The sequence below is a fragment of the Danio rerio genome, chromosome 4 (genome assembly GCF_049306965.1).
Source record: "Danio rerio strain Tuebingen ecotype United States chromosome 4, GRCz12tu, whole genome shotgun sequence".
Classification (NCBI taxonomy): domain Eukaryota; kingdom Metazoa; phylum Chordata; class Actinopteri; order Cypriniformes; family Danionidae; genus Danio; species Danio rerio.
The window spans coordinates 57,608,585-57,628,831 of NC_133179.1; the positions used below are offsets into that span (position 1 = coordinate 57,608,585).

At 37.1% G+C, this 20,247-nt stretch overlaps 1 protein-coding gene, 1 long non-coding RNA gene and 1 other non-coding gene across 4 annotated transcripts; 1 reads left to right on the forward strand and 2 right to left on the reverse strand.

Moving 5' to 3' along the window:
• Positions 1–279: 279 nt before the first annotated feature.
• LOC137493862 (5S ribosomal RNA) lies at positions 280–398 on the reverse strand. The gene has a single exon (XR_011013837.1). It is a non-coding gene; the product is annotated as a 5S ribosomal RNA (ribosomal RNA).
• A 4,839-nt stretch (positions 399–5,237) lies between these two features.
• On the reverse strand, positions 5,238–8,562 carry LOC137491133 (uncharacterized). Of its 2 annotated transcripts, XR_011011097.2 has the most exons (6): positions 7,372–8,562; positions 7,060–7,087; positions 6,809–6,868; positions 6,381–6,497; positions 6,171–6,274; positions 5,238–5,591 (listed from the first exon to the last, which is right to left on the reverse strand). It is a non-coding gene; the product is annotated as an uncharacterized lncRNA (long non-coding RNA). The 2 variants fall into 2 exon arrangements; XR_011011100.2 differs by lacking the exon at positions 7,372–8,562 and having other exon boundaries at positions 6,809–6,862; positions 7,060–7,100.
• A 175-nt stretch (positions 8,563–8,737) lies between these two features.
• LOC137491088 (uncharacterized) lies at positions 8,738–20,131 on the forward strand. Its single transcript, XM_068220173.2, has 3 exons — positions 8,738–8,841; positions 12,257–12,406; positions 15,052–20,131. Exons 2-3 carry the CDS (start codon positions 12,322–12,324, stop codon positions 16,287–16,289), a joined length of 1,323 nt encoding a protein of 440 aa, XP_068076274.1. The 5' UTR covers positions 8,738–8,841; positions 12,257–12,321; the 3' UTR covers positions 16,290–20,131.
• The last annotated feature ends 116 nt before the right edge of the window (positions 20,132–20,247 follow it).

Genomic DNA, 20,247 nt, shown 5'->3' on the forward strand with positions numbered 1-20,247 from the left:
GTGTCAGAGTACTCAGTGAGATGCTGAAAACCCACAACTTTTATCTATTTATCCAATATTTCTACTGCTGAAAATGTTAAATTTGGGTTATCTGTCGAGTTAGGGTTAGGCGTCAAGAGTTGGCTATTTAAAACAGGCCCGGCACCAGGGACCGAGCACAGCTCAGCTGGCATCGACACAGCACCGACAGAAACAATGCCCTTGAAGTCGAGAAAAAATAATGGCAGCGAAGCTGTGACACGGGGAAGTCTATCAGCTGCCAAATGAAGGACTTCGAAAAGCTTACAGCACCTGGTATTCCCAGGCGGTCTCCCATCCAAGTACTAACCAGGCCCAACCCTGCTTTACTTCTGAGTTCAGATGAGATCGGGCATTTGCAGGGTGGTATGGCCGTAAGCGAAAGAGGCCGTCAAGAGTTGGCTATTTAAAACAGGCGCGGCACCAGGGACAGAGCGCAGCTCAGCTGGCATCGACACAGCACCGACAGAAACAATGCCCTCGAAGGCGAGAAAAAATAATGGCAGCGAAGCTGTGACACGGGGAAGTCTATCAGCTGCCAAATGAAGGACTTCGAAAAGCTTACAGCACCTGGTATTCCCAGGCAGTCTCCCATCCAAGTACTAACCAGGCCCGACCCTGCTTTACTTCCGAGTTCAGATGAGATCGGGCATTTCTTTTTTTTTTTTTTTTTTTGAAAACAATGAACTAATTTATCTGTGTAGAAATTGAGGTAGATTTTGTTATTGGATCTTCTCCATGTTTGTTATTGTCGTTACTGTTAGTGTTGCTATTACTACTAATACTATTAATAATATTATTATGATTATTATAACCCCCTAAATACCCCCCCGACAATCGACCTCGAGCTTTCACAGATGCGACCGGCGCTGAACATAAAATCTCTTCCACGAGACCTTCACTAAATTAAGAAACTACGGCCATGAACCGTGCAACAGCACTTGACCAACATAACGCGAACTGACTATTACTCTTACACTCATACATTCACGTGCGCAGTTAAAATTCCTGAGGCATACTTCGCTAAGATGTGGGGACAAACCGTCCGATCTGCTGCGGGAAGAATCGCTCATACTCCTCGCGAGTGGGTTGCGGAGTTGGCGGGAGCTCCAGCAGATTTTCCATTCGACGACGAATTGGACTGAGAATGCCTCTGCCTAAGTCCGTCGGTTGACCTAGCTGGTGAGTGGTGATCTGGCAATATGACAGACTGGTGTCCACCTGATCCTCCGGCACCAGCGGCCACATCTCCCACTGAATACGAGCGCTGTTGTCCGTGCTGAGTGCTGTGCCCTGGGGCAGGGCCGGCTCGGGATGCTTCAGACCCTAAATGAGCTTGAGCCTCCGGCTGTACTGGCTCGTATGCACCCTCTTCACTATAAAACCACTGTGCCATTGACATAGTGGAATTGAGTGAGTCGTGTGCCATGTCTGCAAAATCTGCCTGCGCGGGAGTTCCTGTACCCACACTGAGAGGCGGAGGTGCAGACTTTGGTGTGGTTGCGGCAGCCTGTGGGTAGGTTGACAGTCTCTCCCTCCCGGCATCATGTGGTGTGCTGGCCACTGGGGGTAAGTCGTCCTCGCTGGTGGACGGTTGTTGGTGTGAGGTCCATTTTCGAGTCAACAACTCAGATGGCATTTGCTTTCCAGATTGATCAACTAACCGTCCGTCCACAAAGGTGTATTTCGGCTGTCTTAGAGGGCTCGGTGATGGGATGGGCTGACTGGTGACAGGCGGCAGTCCCGGTGGAGGACCTTGCGACATCGCCTCTGTTGTCGATGGTTGGGAGAGGGACGCAGATGTCACAGCCTTAGCCGGTGAGACGACAGCAACAGTCGGCTGTGTTGTGATGGGGGCTACAGGAGTGAATACTTCATCCTCTTGTTCTGGCAAGGTTTCCAAATTCTGCCGCAAGAGGTCTGCATTCATCATGCCTGGATGGTCCGAGTGTGCTCTATCTAGCTCTGATCTGAGTTGTTCGAGATGAGCGATAAGCTGTGCTTGACCGGGTGTCAATGTGTGTGTGGTGTCGGGCACAGGATCCTGGCTGGCCATATGGTAATCGTTTCCTGAGTCACCATCAGACTGAGTGCCACTCCCACCACAGTCACTTTGGTCCTGGTTGCGATCATCACCTGATCGATCGCTCCCTTGACGGCTATGCTTCGGGCGTCCTCGTCCTGCCCCGTTGTTGCCACCGTCATCGTCGTCGTCATCATCCTCAGATGAATCCCTCGCATTACCGAACCGAGGGTGTCCAGGACGCCGGCGACGTCGTGGACGCGGCGGGGGTACATCGGGATGACCCTCCATATTTGCCAAACCGCCGAGGTTAGCAGGGTAGAGAGCGACTTGATCGGCCATAGCCGCCTGCATACGCACTTCTGCGTCGGTCATAGGTCGCTCTACATCAAGAGCTTCTCGTCCACGTGCTGTCACATATCCAGCTATCAATTTGTTCCACACATCTACCCGAAGTCTATCATTTTGGAAGCCTTGATATCTTCCTAGTGACTCGTCACCCAGCGCGATAAGTAAACGCCCGCCTTTTTTTTCCAGGCCCGACCCTGCTTTACTTCCGAGTTCATATGAGATCGGGCATTTCTTTTTTTTTTTTTTTTATGAAAAAATAATCACATTACATTAACATTTAAAAACTTCAAGAAATTTCACAAGACAATTACATTAAAATAAACATTCTTCATAACATAACATCCTCTTTGGGCATTTTCCACTTTAAACCATTTAAAACATTATACACTTCATCATTAAACACATCATAAAAGCTTGGTAACATGTCTTCTCCTTTAAAATACCAGTACAGACTTTTTATGTATCTTTCCATTTTTCGTTTTAGTACATTCCACACATTTAAAACAACTTTTTCCTGTTTTGCTACATTTCTTCTTTCCCACACACATTTTTTAATCATCATTATAAGAAGATTTACAAACTTTTTGTTTTTGTTTTCCATATTCCATCCGAACATCACAAGAGTATTCCATTCCAATTGTTCTTCATCCCAGTCTTTTAATAAATCTTTTAGCATTTTTTGGCATTTCATGTAAAAACATTCTAATTCTTTACAGTATAAAAACAGGTGTAAAATTTCTTCATCTTCTTGAAAACAAACCTTACATGTTGCATTTTGTTCTCTCTGTATCTTTGTTAAAATGCACTCAGTAAAAATTGCCTTGTGTCTTATAAAATATTCAAAACATTCCAATCTTGTTTCTATTATTTTCCCTCTCATGTTTTTCCATATATTTTCCTTTTTCACACTATTCAATCTTTGTACCCAAAAGTTATTTGCTATAGGTTCTTGAAATACACTATCTCTAAAATACACATAAAAGTCTTTCAGTAAACAATCTTTAAAATCACAAAGCTTTCCTTTTAAACTGACATGTATGCCTTTTTTATTCGCACCTTCTTCCATATTTTCTATTCTTGTAATCCATTCTTTTGGTATGGCACATTTGACCGTTTCAAGTTTATTTTCTATTTCCTTTACACTGTATTCCTCTTTAGCTTCTTCCATTAGGTCTACTATATATTGCTTAGTTAAAAATCCCTTTTTGAATTCATAAAGAACATCCCTTATTCTTAAAATCCCTACATCCATCCATTTTTTAAAAAATAGTTCCTTCCCTTCTTTTAAAATACTTTTATTTAAAAACAAAGGTTGATTTAGCAAGTTTTCTCTTCCCATTACTTGGTAAAATACTCCGTCTAAAAATTTCCCCCATGCACTTAAAATTTCTTGATAAAACCCTGGTAACTTCAATTTCATCCAGTTTTTAGTTTTTAACCAAAGAATGTCTTCTCCTAAGTTAAAATTGCCAACTTTGTTTAAAAAATATTTCATGACCTTTTTCCATTCTTTTGAGTTCTCCTCTTGTAAAAGCTTTTTAACCATTTTGACTCTAAGACAATTCTTCTTTTGTTTAATATCAATCAATCCTATCCCTCCTTCTTCTGTTGCTCCTATTATTGTATTGTATGCAATTCTTGGGGGTTTCCCCTCCCATAAAAAATCTTGAACACACTTTTTCAATCTCCCTTCTATCCAACATGGCATTTCTGTTATATATAATTTATACCATAACTTTGATGTCATTAAAACATTTAATATTAAGGCTTTACCCTTTAAGCAAAGTTCTCTCATCCTCCAAAAATTTAATCTTGATTCTATTCCTCTTATTAGATCATCCCACATCTTTTCTGTTGCTTTTCTTTCAATTTTACCAATTAAAATTCCTAAAATTTTCAGTTCTTCTACTTCTCTAAATTGAAAACAATCTGTTAAAATATCTGCTTTACCAAACCTCATATATTCTGTTTTATTTTCATTTATTTTGCTTCCTGTACCCTTACAAAACTCCTGTACTTTTTTCATGGCTTCTTTTACACTCTTTTTCTCCTTCACTATTATTGTTGTATCATCAGCATACTGGTATATTTTTCCTTCATCCTCCTCTTCTTCTATTTTTATTCCTTTAATTTTAGTTTCTTGTTTTATTGCTAACCCTAAAGGTTCTGTGATTAGGGAATATAATAGTGCTGAAAGAGGACATCCTTGTCTAATCGATCTTGTAATTTTAAAACAATCTGTTAAAAAACCATTACACTGTAAAAAATTTGACCTTAAATTCACAGTAAATTACTGGCTAATAATTGCATTACTTTCACAGTAAATTACTGTATGTAAATTCACAGTAAATTATTGTGAGGTAGTTCACAGTAATTTACTGTGGTTTTGTCACATTAAATTATTGTGAAATTACAACCATATATTGTAACTTTACAGTAGATAATAAAGTCTGTTACTGTGATTTCACAGTATTATCTTGTAGAATTAACTATATTTTACTGTGAATTTGCAAAACGATTACTGTGATTTAGCAGTAGGTTGCAGTTTAAATACCTGATTTAACTGTAAAGTTAATTATATCCCGGATTACTGTAATTTAACAGTTTGGTGCTGTAAAATTTCAAAGCAATTTTAGGTCACACAAAAATGAAAATTCTATCTTGATTTACTCACCCTCAGGTTGTTCCAGCTCTGTTAAAAATGTTTTTTTGTTAAACACAGGAATAAAAATATCAAATATTCCTCTTTGTGTCCAAACAACCTGAGGATGCGTAAATGACGACAGAATCTTCATTTTTGGGTGATCTGAGAAGACTCTAAAATCAAAATAAAAACAAACACACATACATTTTACAGATTTATTTAACAGTTTAATGACATCTGTGTAAACATTTCAGAAAACTTTCAAAAGGTGAAGGTGAAGCCTCAAAAAATACTATAAGAACATATTAATAAAAAAAACTGACATCATATGTAGCATACATATAAAAAGCAGTGCTTCAGAGTGCTCTCTCTCTCTCATTATATATATATACACACATGAGAGAGAGAGAGACAAAACTTCTTGCTAAATTAGGCAGTCGTCTATTCAAGGTCAATCATTTTCCTGATAATTTTACACACTTGCTGGTTGATGTGTCTTCTCTGCTTCTTTGACTTCGTCTGTCTCCCATCTCCAAACTGGTGCCCAAAAAGCACCTATAAGCAAAAGGGCAGACAAACAGTTAGCTTCATACAACACTACTGGGACACTACTGCTGCACTAGAGAGCAAAATTACTGTTAGCTCAGTTTGAACATGCTGACAATACTGTAGCTCAGTCAAACTGCAATCATTTAAACAAAAACATCTGAAAAACATTTCCATCACAAACACACAATCAAGAACAGTCCAACAACAAATAGTGGTTTTAATGACCTAGGCAGAGCATTTTAAAACAGTTGATTTGATTTACACCTTCTGTTTACAGACTATAATCTAATGCTGGGTTCACACTTATTGCAAAGTTAACACATGCATCACAGCACTTGCTCTTGAATACTAGCAGGATGTTTCTTGCATCAAGCTAATTTTTTATGATTTAAATATTAGGAAAATTTTGCAATAAAAAACTTGATTGAAGTGATACAGCACTTGTGTTGTATTCATTTCAATCAAGTTTTTTGCAAATATTCCAAATATTTTTCAACGTTTTTTGAGTTTCACTTAATTTGTGCTGACCAGTAAAAATTTCCCACTATTTATGCATTTGCAATGACTTGCATGTAATCCAATTACCTGAATAGGTAACTTCACATATGGTATAAGAGCCCCATCCTTTTAAAGACAGCTTCCCCTCTGGTCTCCAGCACAGACAAACAATTTGTGTCTGCAACACGGCCCTTTATAACAAGGGGACAAGGGGAGTCATGACTTGTGCTCCTATACATTCCTTGTTTAACCCCCCCAAAACAAGCCCTCAGTTACAATATTTATTGTAGACATTACCTTAAATTCCAGAGTGCAAAAGGCATCTTCAGCATACTTCAGTTTCAGACCAGATTCAAAGTCAGTTGTGAAATCCAGGTGAGGTCCCATGACCACTCGACCCTCCAAGGAATAAGACTAAAAGGGGGAAAGAAGGACTAAATTAGAGGTGTTTGTGAATAATTAAATTTGTTTGTAGAAACAAAGTTGACATTCCATGCTCTGCCTATTAAAAACCAAGCAAACAAACACACATGCCCAGTAAAATTGCTAATAAAAATAAAAACTATAGTTTAAAAAAATCTTTGTCTAATATTTACTACGACTGGAGGTACTGGTGGAACTTCTGGAAGAAGAAAAAGAGTTTGTACAAGAAACTGCTCACAACAAATCTGTGAAAAACCTGACATTGAAAAATCTAATAAAAATGAGGAAGGCATCAACATTACCTTTAATAATCAAGCGAGGGTTGATTGGTAGCATCAGTGTTTCAACATCAGTGGCTGTGGCTGCAAAAAAATATGAATATAATAAGAGTAGAATAAGACTCAACCTAACACACGCACACACTATATATATATATATATATATATATATATATATATATATATATATATATATATATATATATATATATATATAGGTTTAGATTGTGATAATGAATTTAGGTTATATTTGTGTGCTCAGAATTTACACTCACCTCACACTTTAGCTATTATCAGGTACACCTGAACACCAAAAAAAATCTACAGTTAGTGACAATATACAATTAGTTCTCATTAGTAAATGTTAGCACTGCATTAACACCAGTGAGAAATATACAATATGTACTGTGTTAGTGTTAGTTTAAAAGAATACAACTGAATTGTATTATAAGCCTCATTTAATAAAACAGTTAAGACTTGTTTCATAATGAGTTTAGTTTATTTAACTAACTTAACGTTAACGTTACAGTGAACAAAATTAACATACACAAGTGATAATCAGAGGGAAAAACATCTTTGTTACATACCAGGTGAATAAGAGGCTTTCGAGAGAGCTGAGCTGAGCTGCTCACACATGTTCTGTTCAACTAAAAAACGGAGGAAAGAAAACAAAATTGGCACAGAAACAAGTTACATTTTGATTGTTAAAATGTGAAGACACTTTTGGAAAGAAATAATTGACCTGTTAAGAGTGTGTTGACTGTCTTACAGAAACCAGTAAAGAGCTGCATGTGCTTTAAGAGAAATAAAAGACTCTAAACTCACATAAAGAACAAGTTCAGTGATAAATAAATGACTAAAAAAATGCTAATAGTTAGCTCAAATCAATATATTGACTAAACTTGACAAATAAAACCTCAATGTGAAGTTCAGAAATTGTTTCTTTTAACAAATGATAATATATCACTGTATAATAATATAAGACTTACATGACTATTATATAAGTGAATGTAGCTGTATGTATTGAGACATCAGTGTGGCTTGAGTCTTCAATGGTCATTTGCATCTTTACACAAAGACTTCAGCCAAGCAACTCTGAGAAGCTTCTACAAAAACAACACACAACTCTTGCATTACCTTTTAACCAGGCTTGGGAAAAAAATAAATTGAAATGTCTTTCAAATCAAAATACCTCAACATAAGTATCAATATTATCAACAACATGCAGCAGCCAAACTAAAAAATAAGCTTCCATCAATAGTCCTATTCACCTTATTCTCAGCTGCCAGAAGAAGAAGAAGAAGGAAGATATTTGTGGCGTATTCACCTTATTCTCAGCTGTCGAGTGGGCGCTGCCATTTGAATCTTTTTGTCTCGCGACTTCCGGTCACATTCACTTCCATTCATTTTTTGACGTTAACAACTGCTCGTTACGCTGCTTGATGTTGCAATTTAATATTTTCTCATTATATTATGCTTCTTGGTCTGTGTAGTCATGCAAACATTTGTTTGTTGAGCAAGTAGTTTGGCCATTTTCTGCCGTTTATTATTCCTAGTCATTTCTCCCATAGGCGACTGAATCGGAAGTTCTAAGACAATCGCGAAAACAGGCACACTTCCGCGTTTTAGAATAAGGTCAATAAAACAAAAGCAACAAATCAAATGAAGATGGCTAAAGTCAACTTATTTCCCAATACATCATTAATTCTCTGTAAACTGGTTTGTAAAGTTGCTGGACTTTCCATCCCCCACTGTATGTGTCTTGAGTCTTCACTGCTCTCCACTGCTCATTTGCATCTTTATACCAGCATTAATGGAGGGCAATTGAGTCTTATCCAATCACATTCCAGGTCCTGTAGCTCAGCAGGGTTGCATCTATATATTCTGGGTTCCTAACAGAAACGTCATTGGCTTATTTTTCTAAGTAAAGAGATCAACTTTGTATGACAAACTACGATTGTTGATTCCTACATTGGGATTATTACCAACAACAACCTACAAAGAAAAACCCACTGAGGCCACTTTTTCATCCCACTTATTCATTGAAGACTGGAAAGGTGAGTTGCACATTCTGAATTTACACTCAAATAATATCTGAATGCTAACATTATAAAATGTCAAATCTAAACATGTGTGGATGCACTGTTCAACGTTGTATTAAAGTTCTTCAGTCATTTTTAAAAGCTTCTTTACAACTTTTTATTTAGTTTTTTGTTTGTTTGTTTATTTGGTTATAAATATTGTTTTTATCCTGACAAATGGACTGTAGCCCAGTTTTAACCCAAGTTAACCTAGTTAAGTTTCAACCTATTACATATATAGGTTGGAACTTGGCAGGCAGTTTTAAAGAATTTGATGTTTCCCCATTCAAACATACAAAGAGGTGGTAACATCAGTTGAATGCAAGTGAATGAGTTAAAGCTATGGATAAAGAAATACAACTGTTTAAACAAAATGCAACCTCTTACCAACCTACCTGAAGGTGAAGATCTGGGGGGTAAATGCTTTTTTTCAATTAACATAAAGATTGATGGTCTTACAAATACAAAACAGAAAGCAGATAAAGTATAAAGTGGAAAATGTATCAATAATTCATGACAAAGAGTAAGTAGGGGAAAAAGCTAAACAAAAAAAAAGACTTTTATTTTGGCGTGGTCATATAGCTGTGCCGCTCCCGCACTGTGATTAAACTGGAGAAAGGTTTGTTTTAAAGCTTGTACACAGATGTAAACCAACTGATTAAAAGTTCAGGTTGTTAATTTCATGCTAGATGTACCTGCTGTTGACAATATTATTTTAACCCTTTATACAAAGAAGTAGTATTTTACTCACAATAAGGTCTATTGTTTGAATAAGATAGGATAAACTTTATTTGTCCCCGAGAAGAAATTCTTGTCTTGTGCAAAAGAGTGCTACAACGTTGCTGTAAGCAGACAAAAGTTTAAAGTTTAAATAACTTTAACTTTTGTTAAAAAACTTTAACTTTTGTTAAAGTTTAAATAAAGCAACATTTAAGTGTGTAATAAGTGTTTTAATGAAGGTTGAATTTTTTAAATTGCATAATGTCATTCTATTCTAAATATACATCACTATATATAAGAAATAGAATAATGTTACTAGTTTTAATCAGCTTATTTATTTATTGTTTCTTGCTCACACTTACCTGATTTATTTTTGTTAATTACTCTCATATAAAGAAACTGTTGAAGCAAATGTTGAGAAGTTATTTTGTTTTTTGTTCATTGTTTTATTTATTTTAAACAGGGCATTTTTTTATTGCTTTGTTAATTTTTACAGGAAAGTGTCCAAACGCAGAGAAAATATATATATTATACGGAATGACTAGTTAAAACATGTAGTAGTAATGAATAGTTTTTACTTGAAGGGCACCTATTTTACCCCCCTTTCATAATTTAAGATAAGTCTTTTACGTCTGTAAAGTTTCAGCTCAAAACACCCATCTGATTATTTTTTATACATTTTAGAACGTTGAGATTTTCTGCTTTAATAACTTTTACTTAGTGATTAAACATTTTTTAAATTGTCTTAAAATGTTTAGAGTATAGGGTTTGATTAACTCCAAATATGTGTGTCTGTGTATGTCAGAAAGTGGAGGGAGAAATGTGTCAATAAGTCATGACTGCAACAGTAAGTTTAAAAAAAAGACTTTTATTTTGGCGTGGTGTGTGACGTCATAAGCATGCGTCGCGCTGTGATTTAACTGAAGAAAGGTTTGTTTTAAAGCGTTTACGCTTTTATAAAGCGATTGATTAAGGTTTGTTTTTTTTCATTCAGTGCTAAATTATGTACCTGTTGTTGACAATATTATTTTAAAATTTTATACAACGGAGTACTATTTCACTCACAGTAATGAGGACTATTGTTTGAATAAAGATAGGATAAACTTTTTGTTCCTGAAAGGAAATTTGTCTTGTGCTAAAAAGTGCTACACGTTATAGAGGTAAAGTTGGTTTTATAGTCACACATTCGTTCATTTAGAAGTCTCTATATTGTACACAATGTTACTTTAAATATTCGATCTGAATTAGCATGCAAGTGTAACGAGTGGTGGGCAAAGCAAGGCTTCGTGAAACAATGAAACAGTCGAAGCAAATGTGTGGAAGCTTCGAAACGTTTCGAAACCCCACTCTACAGTGACACCTAGTGGTAATTTTTTATGTATTGCACTGAAACAGTTTCAGCAAAGAACGATTGAACAAATTGAGGGATTAAACCCAACTTTGTACATGAATTCCCTCAAGTAACATAGTACAGTGGGTAAGGAGTCAGACTTCCATGCAGGGTTAGTAGATTTTGAAGCCAGTTTGTTGCAGTTGTTTTAAAATGCTTTAATACCAGTTGGTAATGCTTTGCTCTTGTATCGTTTTGTTTCAACATTGGTCTGATATCCGAATAAACAATTTGTGAATAAATATGTCTTGTTTTTGTCTTAAAACAGGGTTGTTGCTAGATCAAAAACGGTGGCCTGAAGTTATCAATAATTATTTATATTATTCATTAAATTTCCCATTTATTGTATTTTATTCATGTCTACCCTAACCCTAAACCCAACCATACTGTAAAAATATTTATTATTGTTTTACAGTGTTACAAAAATGATGCTAAATTGATGGCGTAACTGTAGCTGTATCCTATTTAGGCTACACAAAACAGAAACATGATTAAAATACATAAAACCATGATTCCAGAGTATTTGTACAAGTCGGGATTCGAACCCAAAACATCATGCTAGGCATAGAATCAATTAGCAAACACACAGTCCTCTAAGCCATATGAGACAGAGGTAGCTTGGAGACCTTGGCAGTCAAATTAGGATTCGCCAGGTCTCGAAACGTTTCTAAGCTGATCGATGCTTTGAATCGCTTCAGTCACGTGACTAGGTGTTTCGAACACTTTAGTCACGTGACTTTGGTGCTTCGGATCATGCTTCGGTGCAGTGTTTCGAAACACTTGCGCTTCGGGATCTCGACACTGTGTCGAAACATCAGTTTCACGTCAGCCATCCCTAAGTGTAACTTGAAAACAACATTAGCACTGTTTATTTGACTGTGAACAATGTTGTACTTTGATAGTCATTGGCTGCTAATATGATTTCAGTATTTAGAGTTTGCAAATAATACTTTTATGAAATTACATTATTAAGGGGAAAGTCTGAATTTGCAATTATAAAACCAATTTTACCTCTTTTTACACGTTGCTGTAAGCAGACAATAAAGTAAATGAAACAAACAACACGATTAAGAACATACCTGAATAAAGTTTCAAAAAAGTTACAGAGATGTAACAGTGTGTAATAAGTGTTTTAATGAAGGTCTAATTTAATGTTAGTCCATTCTAAATTTACATCAATATATGTAAGAAATAAAGTACTAGCTTTAATCTGCTCATTTGAAGCAAGTGTTGAAGAGAAGTTATCTTATTTCTGTTCATTGTTTTGTTCATTTTAAACAGGATAAAGTGTCCACACTCAGAGAAAAACTCCTGCTGAAGCGACTGATCTACACACTGTTATAAAGATGGCATTTATTAAAGTAGAAAGTGAAGACCTGAAGATTGAAGAAACATTCACAGTCAAACAGGAAGATCTGCAGGAACAAACAGGTTGACTTTTATTCTCAAAGACCAACGCAGTCATTTGATCCTCATTCAGATATATTTTAATAATAAGAATACTAAATTAAATCCATCTTGCAGCCCTGAGTGTGCTGCCTAGTTCTCTTAAATGCACAAAAGCACTCATTAAAAGACAGAATGAGTTTCTTTCTTGTTACTTGTTCTCATGTTTTTTGTCATTATTTTATGTATTATTAGTCTCCTATTTTCTCTACCTTCTTAAGGTTATTGCTTTTCTTGTTCTCCTACTGTTTGTAAAGCATCCTAAAGCACTGGTACTATATAAAATAAATAAAAACAATCAATTAAAAAAGTTTAACTGAGCTGACGCTATTTGACCTACAGTATTCTCATAGAAGATATCTGCTATTACAGTGATAGTTTGGGCTAGAGTTAGAATTAAATCATTATTATAATAACTAATTACCAGGGCTATTGTGTTTAAACAAAGTGTTTCGCAGGGTCTTAAAATGTCTTAAATTCCAAAATCTAAATCTAAAAATGCCTTAAAAACTCTTAAATTTACTGAAATATTGTGTTGTAGGTCTTAAGTCTTTTTAAACAAGTCTTAATTTTCCTTTGTTCATGTTTTGCTACCCAATCTGGCCAAAACCCATTCAATCACCAGCAATCCATCTCAATAAAACTTTTTATTCAAAATTGTCATTTTAACTCGGTTTATCATAATGGTTTAATTATTTTCCTTACAATAATATTTGCATAAATGTGCTCCTTGTATTTACTGCTGAGGACATTGACCTGGACAGATTATTGTGCAAAGATTTAGTTAATTATAGTTTTAAAACATTTAAAACCTTTGTTTATTTTTTTTTAATTTTTTTTTTACATTTTAAAAAAGTTTAGGTTGGAAAAAGTGTACGGATACAAGTAAAGCTTGTTTTTACACAATATAATTTTTTTTTTTGCTAAGAAATATATAAAATACTGTGTTTTTATATTAATTTATTATTGTATTATTAAATGTATTTATTAATTTTTTATATATAATATAATTATATATAGGGCAAATAAAACCCTTTTCCATCTGGGGTATTTGAAAAATTCCTTATACTTTAGCCCTTCTTGAGTCAAAAATTTTAACCCTGGTTTAAAGTATGTCAGAAAACGTAGATGCCCTAATTTTAAATATGCTGGATAAAATGGACACAAAAAATAACTATTATTTTAAAACATTGAACTACAGTATTCTAAATTATATGACGATTTTGTGAGACGACATGAGACAAAACAAATTATAGTGGAATAATAACGTTTAGCATTGCACTAACTACAACTGGCCAACAAACTAGTTTAAAAATGACTTTTGCTGCTTAAGAAATGGATTACAGCATGCTGATGATATGCAAACATCTGAGTGTGAAGTTCGTCAGTATTGATCATATTCTTTATGTACCAGCAGGCGCCGCCATTGGAATCTTTTTGCTTGAGACTTTTTTTACAGAATGAATTTTTAGATCCTGAAAACAGTGTAAAGACCCACACACACCAAGATGTTTTTTGCGTTTTTAGCACTGTTGCCTCATGACGTTTCTGTGCAGAGTTTACACATTCTCCCGGTGCTCACATGGGTTTTCTTTCCACTGTCTAAAAACATGCAACTTAAGTTACTTGACTAATCCAAATCGGCATCTAGTAAGTAGTTATCTCTTAAGAGCAATCACTTTCTGTTCATTAGCTACTACAGAAGAGTTCTCGAGAACTCCCCTTTCGTCTTGCAAATGGGAGCCCCAGGCTCGTTAAGTGTAAACTTTTGAAATAAATGAAATGAAGTAGTAAAGTATGTAATCTTGCCATCTCATCATCACTCCAGTTTACAGCAAACGTGGCATTAAGCATTTGCATGTGCTCATTCATTAATTTTCCTTCGGCTTAGTCCCTTTATTCATTAGGGGTCGCAACAGCGGAATGAACAACTAACTTCTCCAGCATTTCTATTTAAACTGTGAATGCCCTTCCAGCTGCAACCCAGTACTGGAAAACATTTGTTATATAACATAATTTATCTACAATAATTCAAACTCAGAAATATAGGCGTAAGTTATGTGTACTTGCTATGAACATGCAGTATTTGTCTCAATCAGGTCTTCCAAGCAAGTTACAAATGTTTAAATCCAGTGGAAGATGCATATGAGGGAACACAACATGAATAATCTAGAGCGAGTGCATTTGATCATCTGCATTTAAAGCCACAGGCACAAAAAGAGCTTGGTTTTCCTTTGACCGCCAAAATTATATTTTCTTCAAGGTATATAATCTGATTTTGAACTAAAACCTCAGACGCATTCTGAGAACACCAAAGACTTATTTTACATCTTGTAAAAAAAGGTTCATAAAAGGAACTCTTTAAAGGGATACCATTTTACTCTCATGTTTTACATGTGGTTTTAAACCTTTACGAGTTTCTGGATTCTGTTGAACACAAAAGAAGATATTGTAAAAAAAATGCTGGCTTACTTTGTGTTCCATAAGAAAGGAAATGTTTAAAACCACATGACGCAGAGTAAATGGTAAACTCATTTTAATATCTGGATGAAACATCCATCTTTTGCTTGTCACTTTGTGTCTTCGTACTAAAGTTAAACAATGTTTTTTTTTTTTTTTTTTTTTTTAAGACCTGATGGTGTTGAAAGAAGAGGCTCATGAACAGAATGAAATGGAAGAGAAACTCCAAGAAATAACGACTGATGAAAAACCTACACTGACTAAAAAAACTTCATCACGTGGAAGACCTCGGAAATCCAAATCTGCGTGTAATTTCGGCAGTAAACAGAGTAGAAAGAGTTTTAGTCAAAAGTCAAACCTTGATGTTCACACTAGGGAGAAACCTTACACCTGCGAACAGTGTGGAAAGAGTTTTGGTCACATACAAGGCTTTGAAAACCACATGAGAATTCACACTGGAGAGAGGCCTTTCAGTTGTAAACAGTGTGGAAAGAGTTTCACTCAAAAGGCAAACCTTGATGTTCGCATGAGAGTTCACACGAAGGAGAGGCCTTACACCTGCGAACAGTGTGGAAAGAGTTTTACTTATAAACAAGGCTTTACAACCCACAAGAGAATTCACACTGGAGAGAGGCCGTACACATGCCAACAGTGTGAAAAAAGCTTCTATCATCCAGGAAACTTTGCGGTGCACATGAGAATTCACACTGGAGAGAGGCCGTATACATGCCAACAGTGTGGAAAAAGCTTCTACCAATCAGGAAACTTTGCAGCGCACATGAGAATTCACACTGGGGAGAGGCCGTACTCTTGCATCCAGTGTGGAAAGAGTTTTAAGCAAAATTGCACCCTTGAAGTCCACATGAGAACACACACTGGAGACAGAAGTTTTATTTGCTCATACTGTGGAAAACGTTTTTCTCAAAAACATGACCTTAACATCCACATGAGGATTCACACTGGAAAAAAAACTCACACATGCACACAGTGTGGGAAAAGGTTTACTCAAAAAACAAGTCTTGACAACCACATGAGTATTCATACTGGAGAGAAACCTTACAGATGCACAGAGTGTGGGAAAACTTTCCCACATAAAAGCTCACTCAAACACCACATGAGAACTCACACTGGAGAGAAGCCGTTTGCATGTACTCAGTGTGGAAAGCGCTTCACAACCAAAGCTAGCCTCAAGAACCTCATGGATGGTCACACTGGAACCATAGTGTTGACATGTGATCAGTGTGAAAAGAGTCTCACACGCAAAGAATCCATCAGGAAACACATCAAGAAGATTAACTCAGGAGAGGACCCTTTTAGATGCAGTGAGTGTGGAAAGGGCTTTAAACGTAAAAGAAGCCTCAACACTCACCTAAAGCTTCACAATGGAGAGCAGAGTCCCCAAAATTGAGGCCTTGTCCACACAAACACTGGTATATTCAAAACGGCAGCTTTTTCATGTAGTTTGGCTGTTCATTCAAGTGAAGTTTATTTATACTACTTTTGAGAGGATCACATGCTTATGTTTGTCTACGGCTGGTCCTGCATTAGCCAACACATGATTTACCAATCAGATGATTCCTGACTCACTATAAATAACCAGAGTTTCTTACCAGGACAAGTGTGAACTTTTGAATACATATCAAGTTTTCTGAAGATGAAACCCTTTGAACACCTGCAGGGCTGCAAGAACCCAAAATAACTCTATATGTTGATAGATTGTATGACTTGTTTCATATGCAAACAAGTATCTGCATCTGAAAAGGTGTGAACCAAATGACCTACAGGAACTCAAGAGTTGTGACCCAACCAAAGAAGTAGGCTGATCTCCGAGGGTTACATCCTTTGTTATAAAGTAATGTCTCACTTTGGGTTAAGTTAACAATGAGTTAACATCGCTGCTGAGGAACTGCACTATTCATTGTCTTCGATAAAGTCTTCTCCCCGTAAGAGCTTTGGTCAGCTTACTTATTTTATGTATTAAAGTCATCTATGTAAAAATTAATTAAGCTGTATTCCTCCTCTTCCCATCTACTGTGTGCCACCACTCAAGCTAGATTAGCAACACCTGTGTTTTGCCCTATAAAAGTTTGTGTGTAAAAAGCTCACATGAAAAAATTCCACACTTACGAATTGTTTATTAATTTACTTATCAAACATCAAATGAGGCATCCAGGGTGATTTTGCGAGCCCTTTTACTCGCTCTGGAAGAGTACGGTTCTTGAAGTGTTGGCAGGGAAGTGCCAGTAGCCGCATTTCCACTATCGGGCCAGTGCGAGCCAGGGCTTTTATCGGGCCGGGCCAATCGCCCGGGAGATGAGTAATGAGGCCAAAATTATGTTGCGTTTCCACTGTCGGGCTAGCAGTCGCAGCGCGTCCCCAGAAAGACCCACGAATCAAAAACAAATTAAAAACCATTAAAATGAAGACAACCGAAACAAACAAATGACACGTTACTGTACAGCAGTACATTATATGTTTATAAGCACAGACCTGTGTATTACCATTTGTAACTGATCTGCTTTTCACTCAATAACTTCAATTGACACCAAGCGCTGCTTTCCTCCACTTTATTTAGTCTTGCAGAAGACAATTTAACACAAACACGTTGTCTTTTGGCTTTACTGCACATTCGACCCCCTCATCAATACAGAGCAGCATTGTGAGGTTGAATGAATTATTTTCTTAATAATTTATGTAATTACATTTGGTAAATTTGACAATTTATACACAATTACACACATAATCTCTTATAATTTTACACTTTGAGAAATTATCAATTTAAAATGTATAGGAAAACACGTTTTTCCTCTACAGTTACAACAAAATGAAAATTTCTTTATCACTAGAAACCAGACTTAACTAGATACAAAAATGTGTAAAAGTTACACACAACAGAGTCACCTGGTGGACAAAGTTCAGCGTTTCTCCCACTGTAGGTGACCTTTCACTAAGTCTCTGTGGCGCAATCGGTTAGTATGTTCTGCTGTTAACTGAAAGGTTTGTGGTTCAAGCCCATCCAGCGATGAGTTAAGCGTTTTGCTGCCTTGCAACTGCTAACACGTGCACTGGGCATAGATCCTGGGCCACATTCTGTCCAGCGTTACACGATGAAATCAGGATGTGGCAGAAAATTTGTATGGGTAGGGAAGGTATTGATGTAAAGAGTGTCTAGCTCTTGAACAAAGTGTTCACCACCCTGGCTAGCTCAGTTGGTAGGGCATGAGACTCTTAATCTCAGGGTTGTGGCTTCATACCCCACGTTGGGTGCTTTTGTGACCTTTTTGTCTCTCTTTCAGCAAAATTTCAATCGAGTTTATATAGAAGACCTTTAGAGACAAAGTTCAGCATTTCTGCCACTGTAGGTGACCTTTCAATAAGTCTCTGTGGCGCAATCGGTTTGCGAGTTTGGCTGTTAACTGAAAGGCTGGTGGTTCAAGCCGACCCAGGAACGAATTAAGCATTTTTCTGCCTTGCGACTACTAACATGTGACCTAGGCATAGATCCTGGGCCATATTCTGTCCAGCGTTGCAAGATGACATCAGGATTAAGCAGAAACATTTTTCATGTGTAGGGAAGATATTGATGTAAATGGTAACTAGCTCTTGAACAAAGTCCTCAACAACCCTGCTAGCTTAGTCGGTAGAGCATGAGACTCTTAATCTCAGGGTCGTGGGTTCGAGACCCACGCTTGGTGTTTCTGTGACCTTTTGTCTCTCTTTCAGAAAACTTTTATTCGGGTTCATATAGCAGACCTTTAGAGACAAAGTTCAGCCTTTCTACCACTGTAGGTGACCTTTTACTAAGTCTCTGTGATGCATTTGGTTAGCGTGTTCGGCTGTTAACTGAAAGTTTGGTGGTTCAAGCCCATCCAGTGACGAGTTAAAAATGATCCTGCCTTGCAACTGCTAACACGTGCACTCAGCATAGATCCTGGGCCATATTCTATCCAGCATTGCAAGATGAAATTAGGATGTAGCTGAAAATTTGTATGGGTAGGGAAGGTATTGATGTACACAGTGTCTAGCTCTTGAACAAGGTGCTCATCAGCCTGGCTAGCTCAGTTGGTAGAGCATGAGACTCTTAATCTCAGGGTCGTGGGTTCGAGCCCCACGTTGGCTGTTTCTGTGACCTTTTTGTATCTCTTTCAGCAAACTTTCATTCGGGTTCGTATAGCAGACCTTTAGAGACAAAGTTCAGCATTTCTGCCACTGTAGGTGACCTTCCGTTAAGTCTCTGTGGCGCAATCAGTTAGCGCGTTTGGCTGTTAACTGAAAGGTTGGTGGTTCAAGCCCACCCTGGGATGAATTAAGTATTTTGCTGCTTTGCAACTACTAACATGTGACTTGGGCGTAGCTCCTGGGCCATATTCTGTCAAGCGTTGCAAGATGACATCAGGAGTAAGCAGAAGATTGTCATGGATAGGGAAGGTATTGATGTAAATGGTAACTAGCTCTTGAACAAAATCTTCAACAACCCCGCTAGCTTAGTTAGTAGAGCATGAGACTCTTATTCACAGGGTCTTATGTTCGAGCTCCACGTTTGGGTGTTTCTGTGACCTTTTTGACTCTCTTTCAGCAAACTTTAATTTGGGTTCATATAGCAAAGTTCAGCGTTTCTACCACTGTAGGTGACCTTTCACTAAGTCCTTGTGGCGCTACCTGGATCAGGATCGTCTGTCTCAGCCTCTCTCCTCGTCCAATTGTTGCACTTGCTCTCCATTGTGAGAATGGACGAGAGCCAATCACCGCACTCGCTCTCCATCGTGAGAATGGACGGGAGCCAATCGCCGCTCTCGCTCTTTATTGTCAGAATGGATGAGAGCCAATCGCGTCGCGGCATATGCAAATGAATAACAACACCGCTGTATTCTCATGAGCGCACAGCACAATATAACAGATCAAGGTAAGTTTTTTTTGTCAACATTTAAATCTACTGATAAAAGCTGTTTTGTCGATTGTAGTCTTTTGTTATGTCACAGTCTTGGCCTCCTACGCTGATTTATTATTGTATGACAAGAGTTTTAACAAAAGTCACCCTAAGTTCACAGTTTTGTGCATAGTGTCATGAGCATAGGTCACGGCCCGCACCCTGTTTAACATTACAGGCTTTTGATACGGTTGTAGAATTCATTGATTTGTTCCCACGTGTGTTTAATTTAAAGGGGTTGTCCACTATGATCTCATATTTTAAACTTTAGTCGATGTGTAATGTAGCTGTGTGAACATAAACAACATCTCTGAATGTAAAAAGTTCTAAGTTCAATGCAAAGGGAGACCTTGGTTTTTACAGAGTTAGCTTAGCAAATCCTACAATGAAAAATTTTAGGGACTACAAAAAAATACTTCCGCCCCCCTGTGACATCACA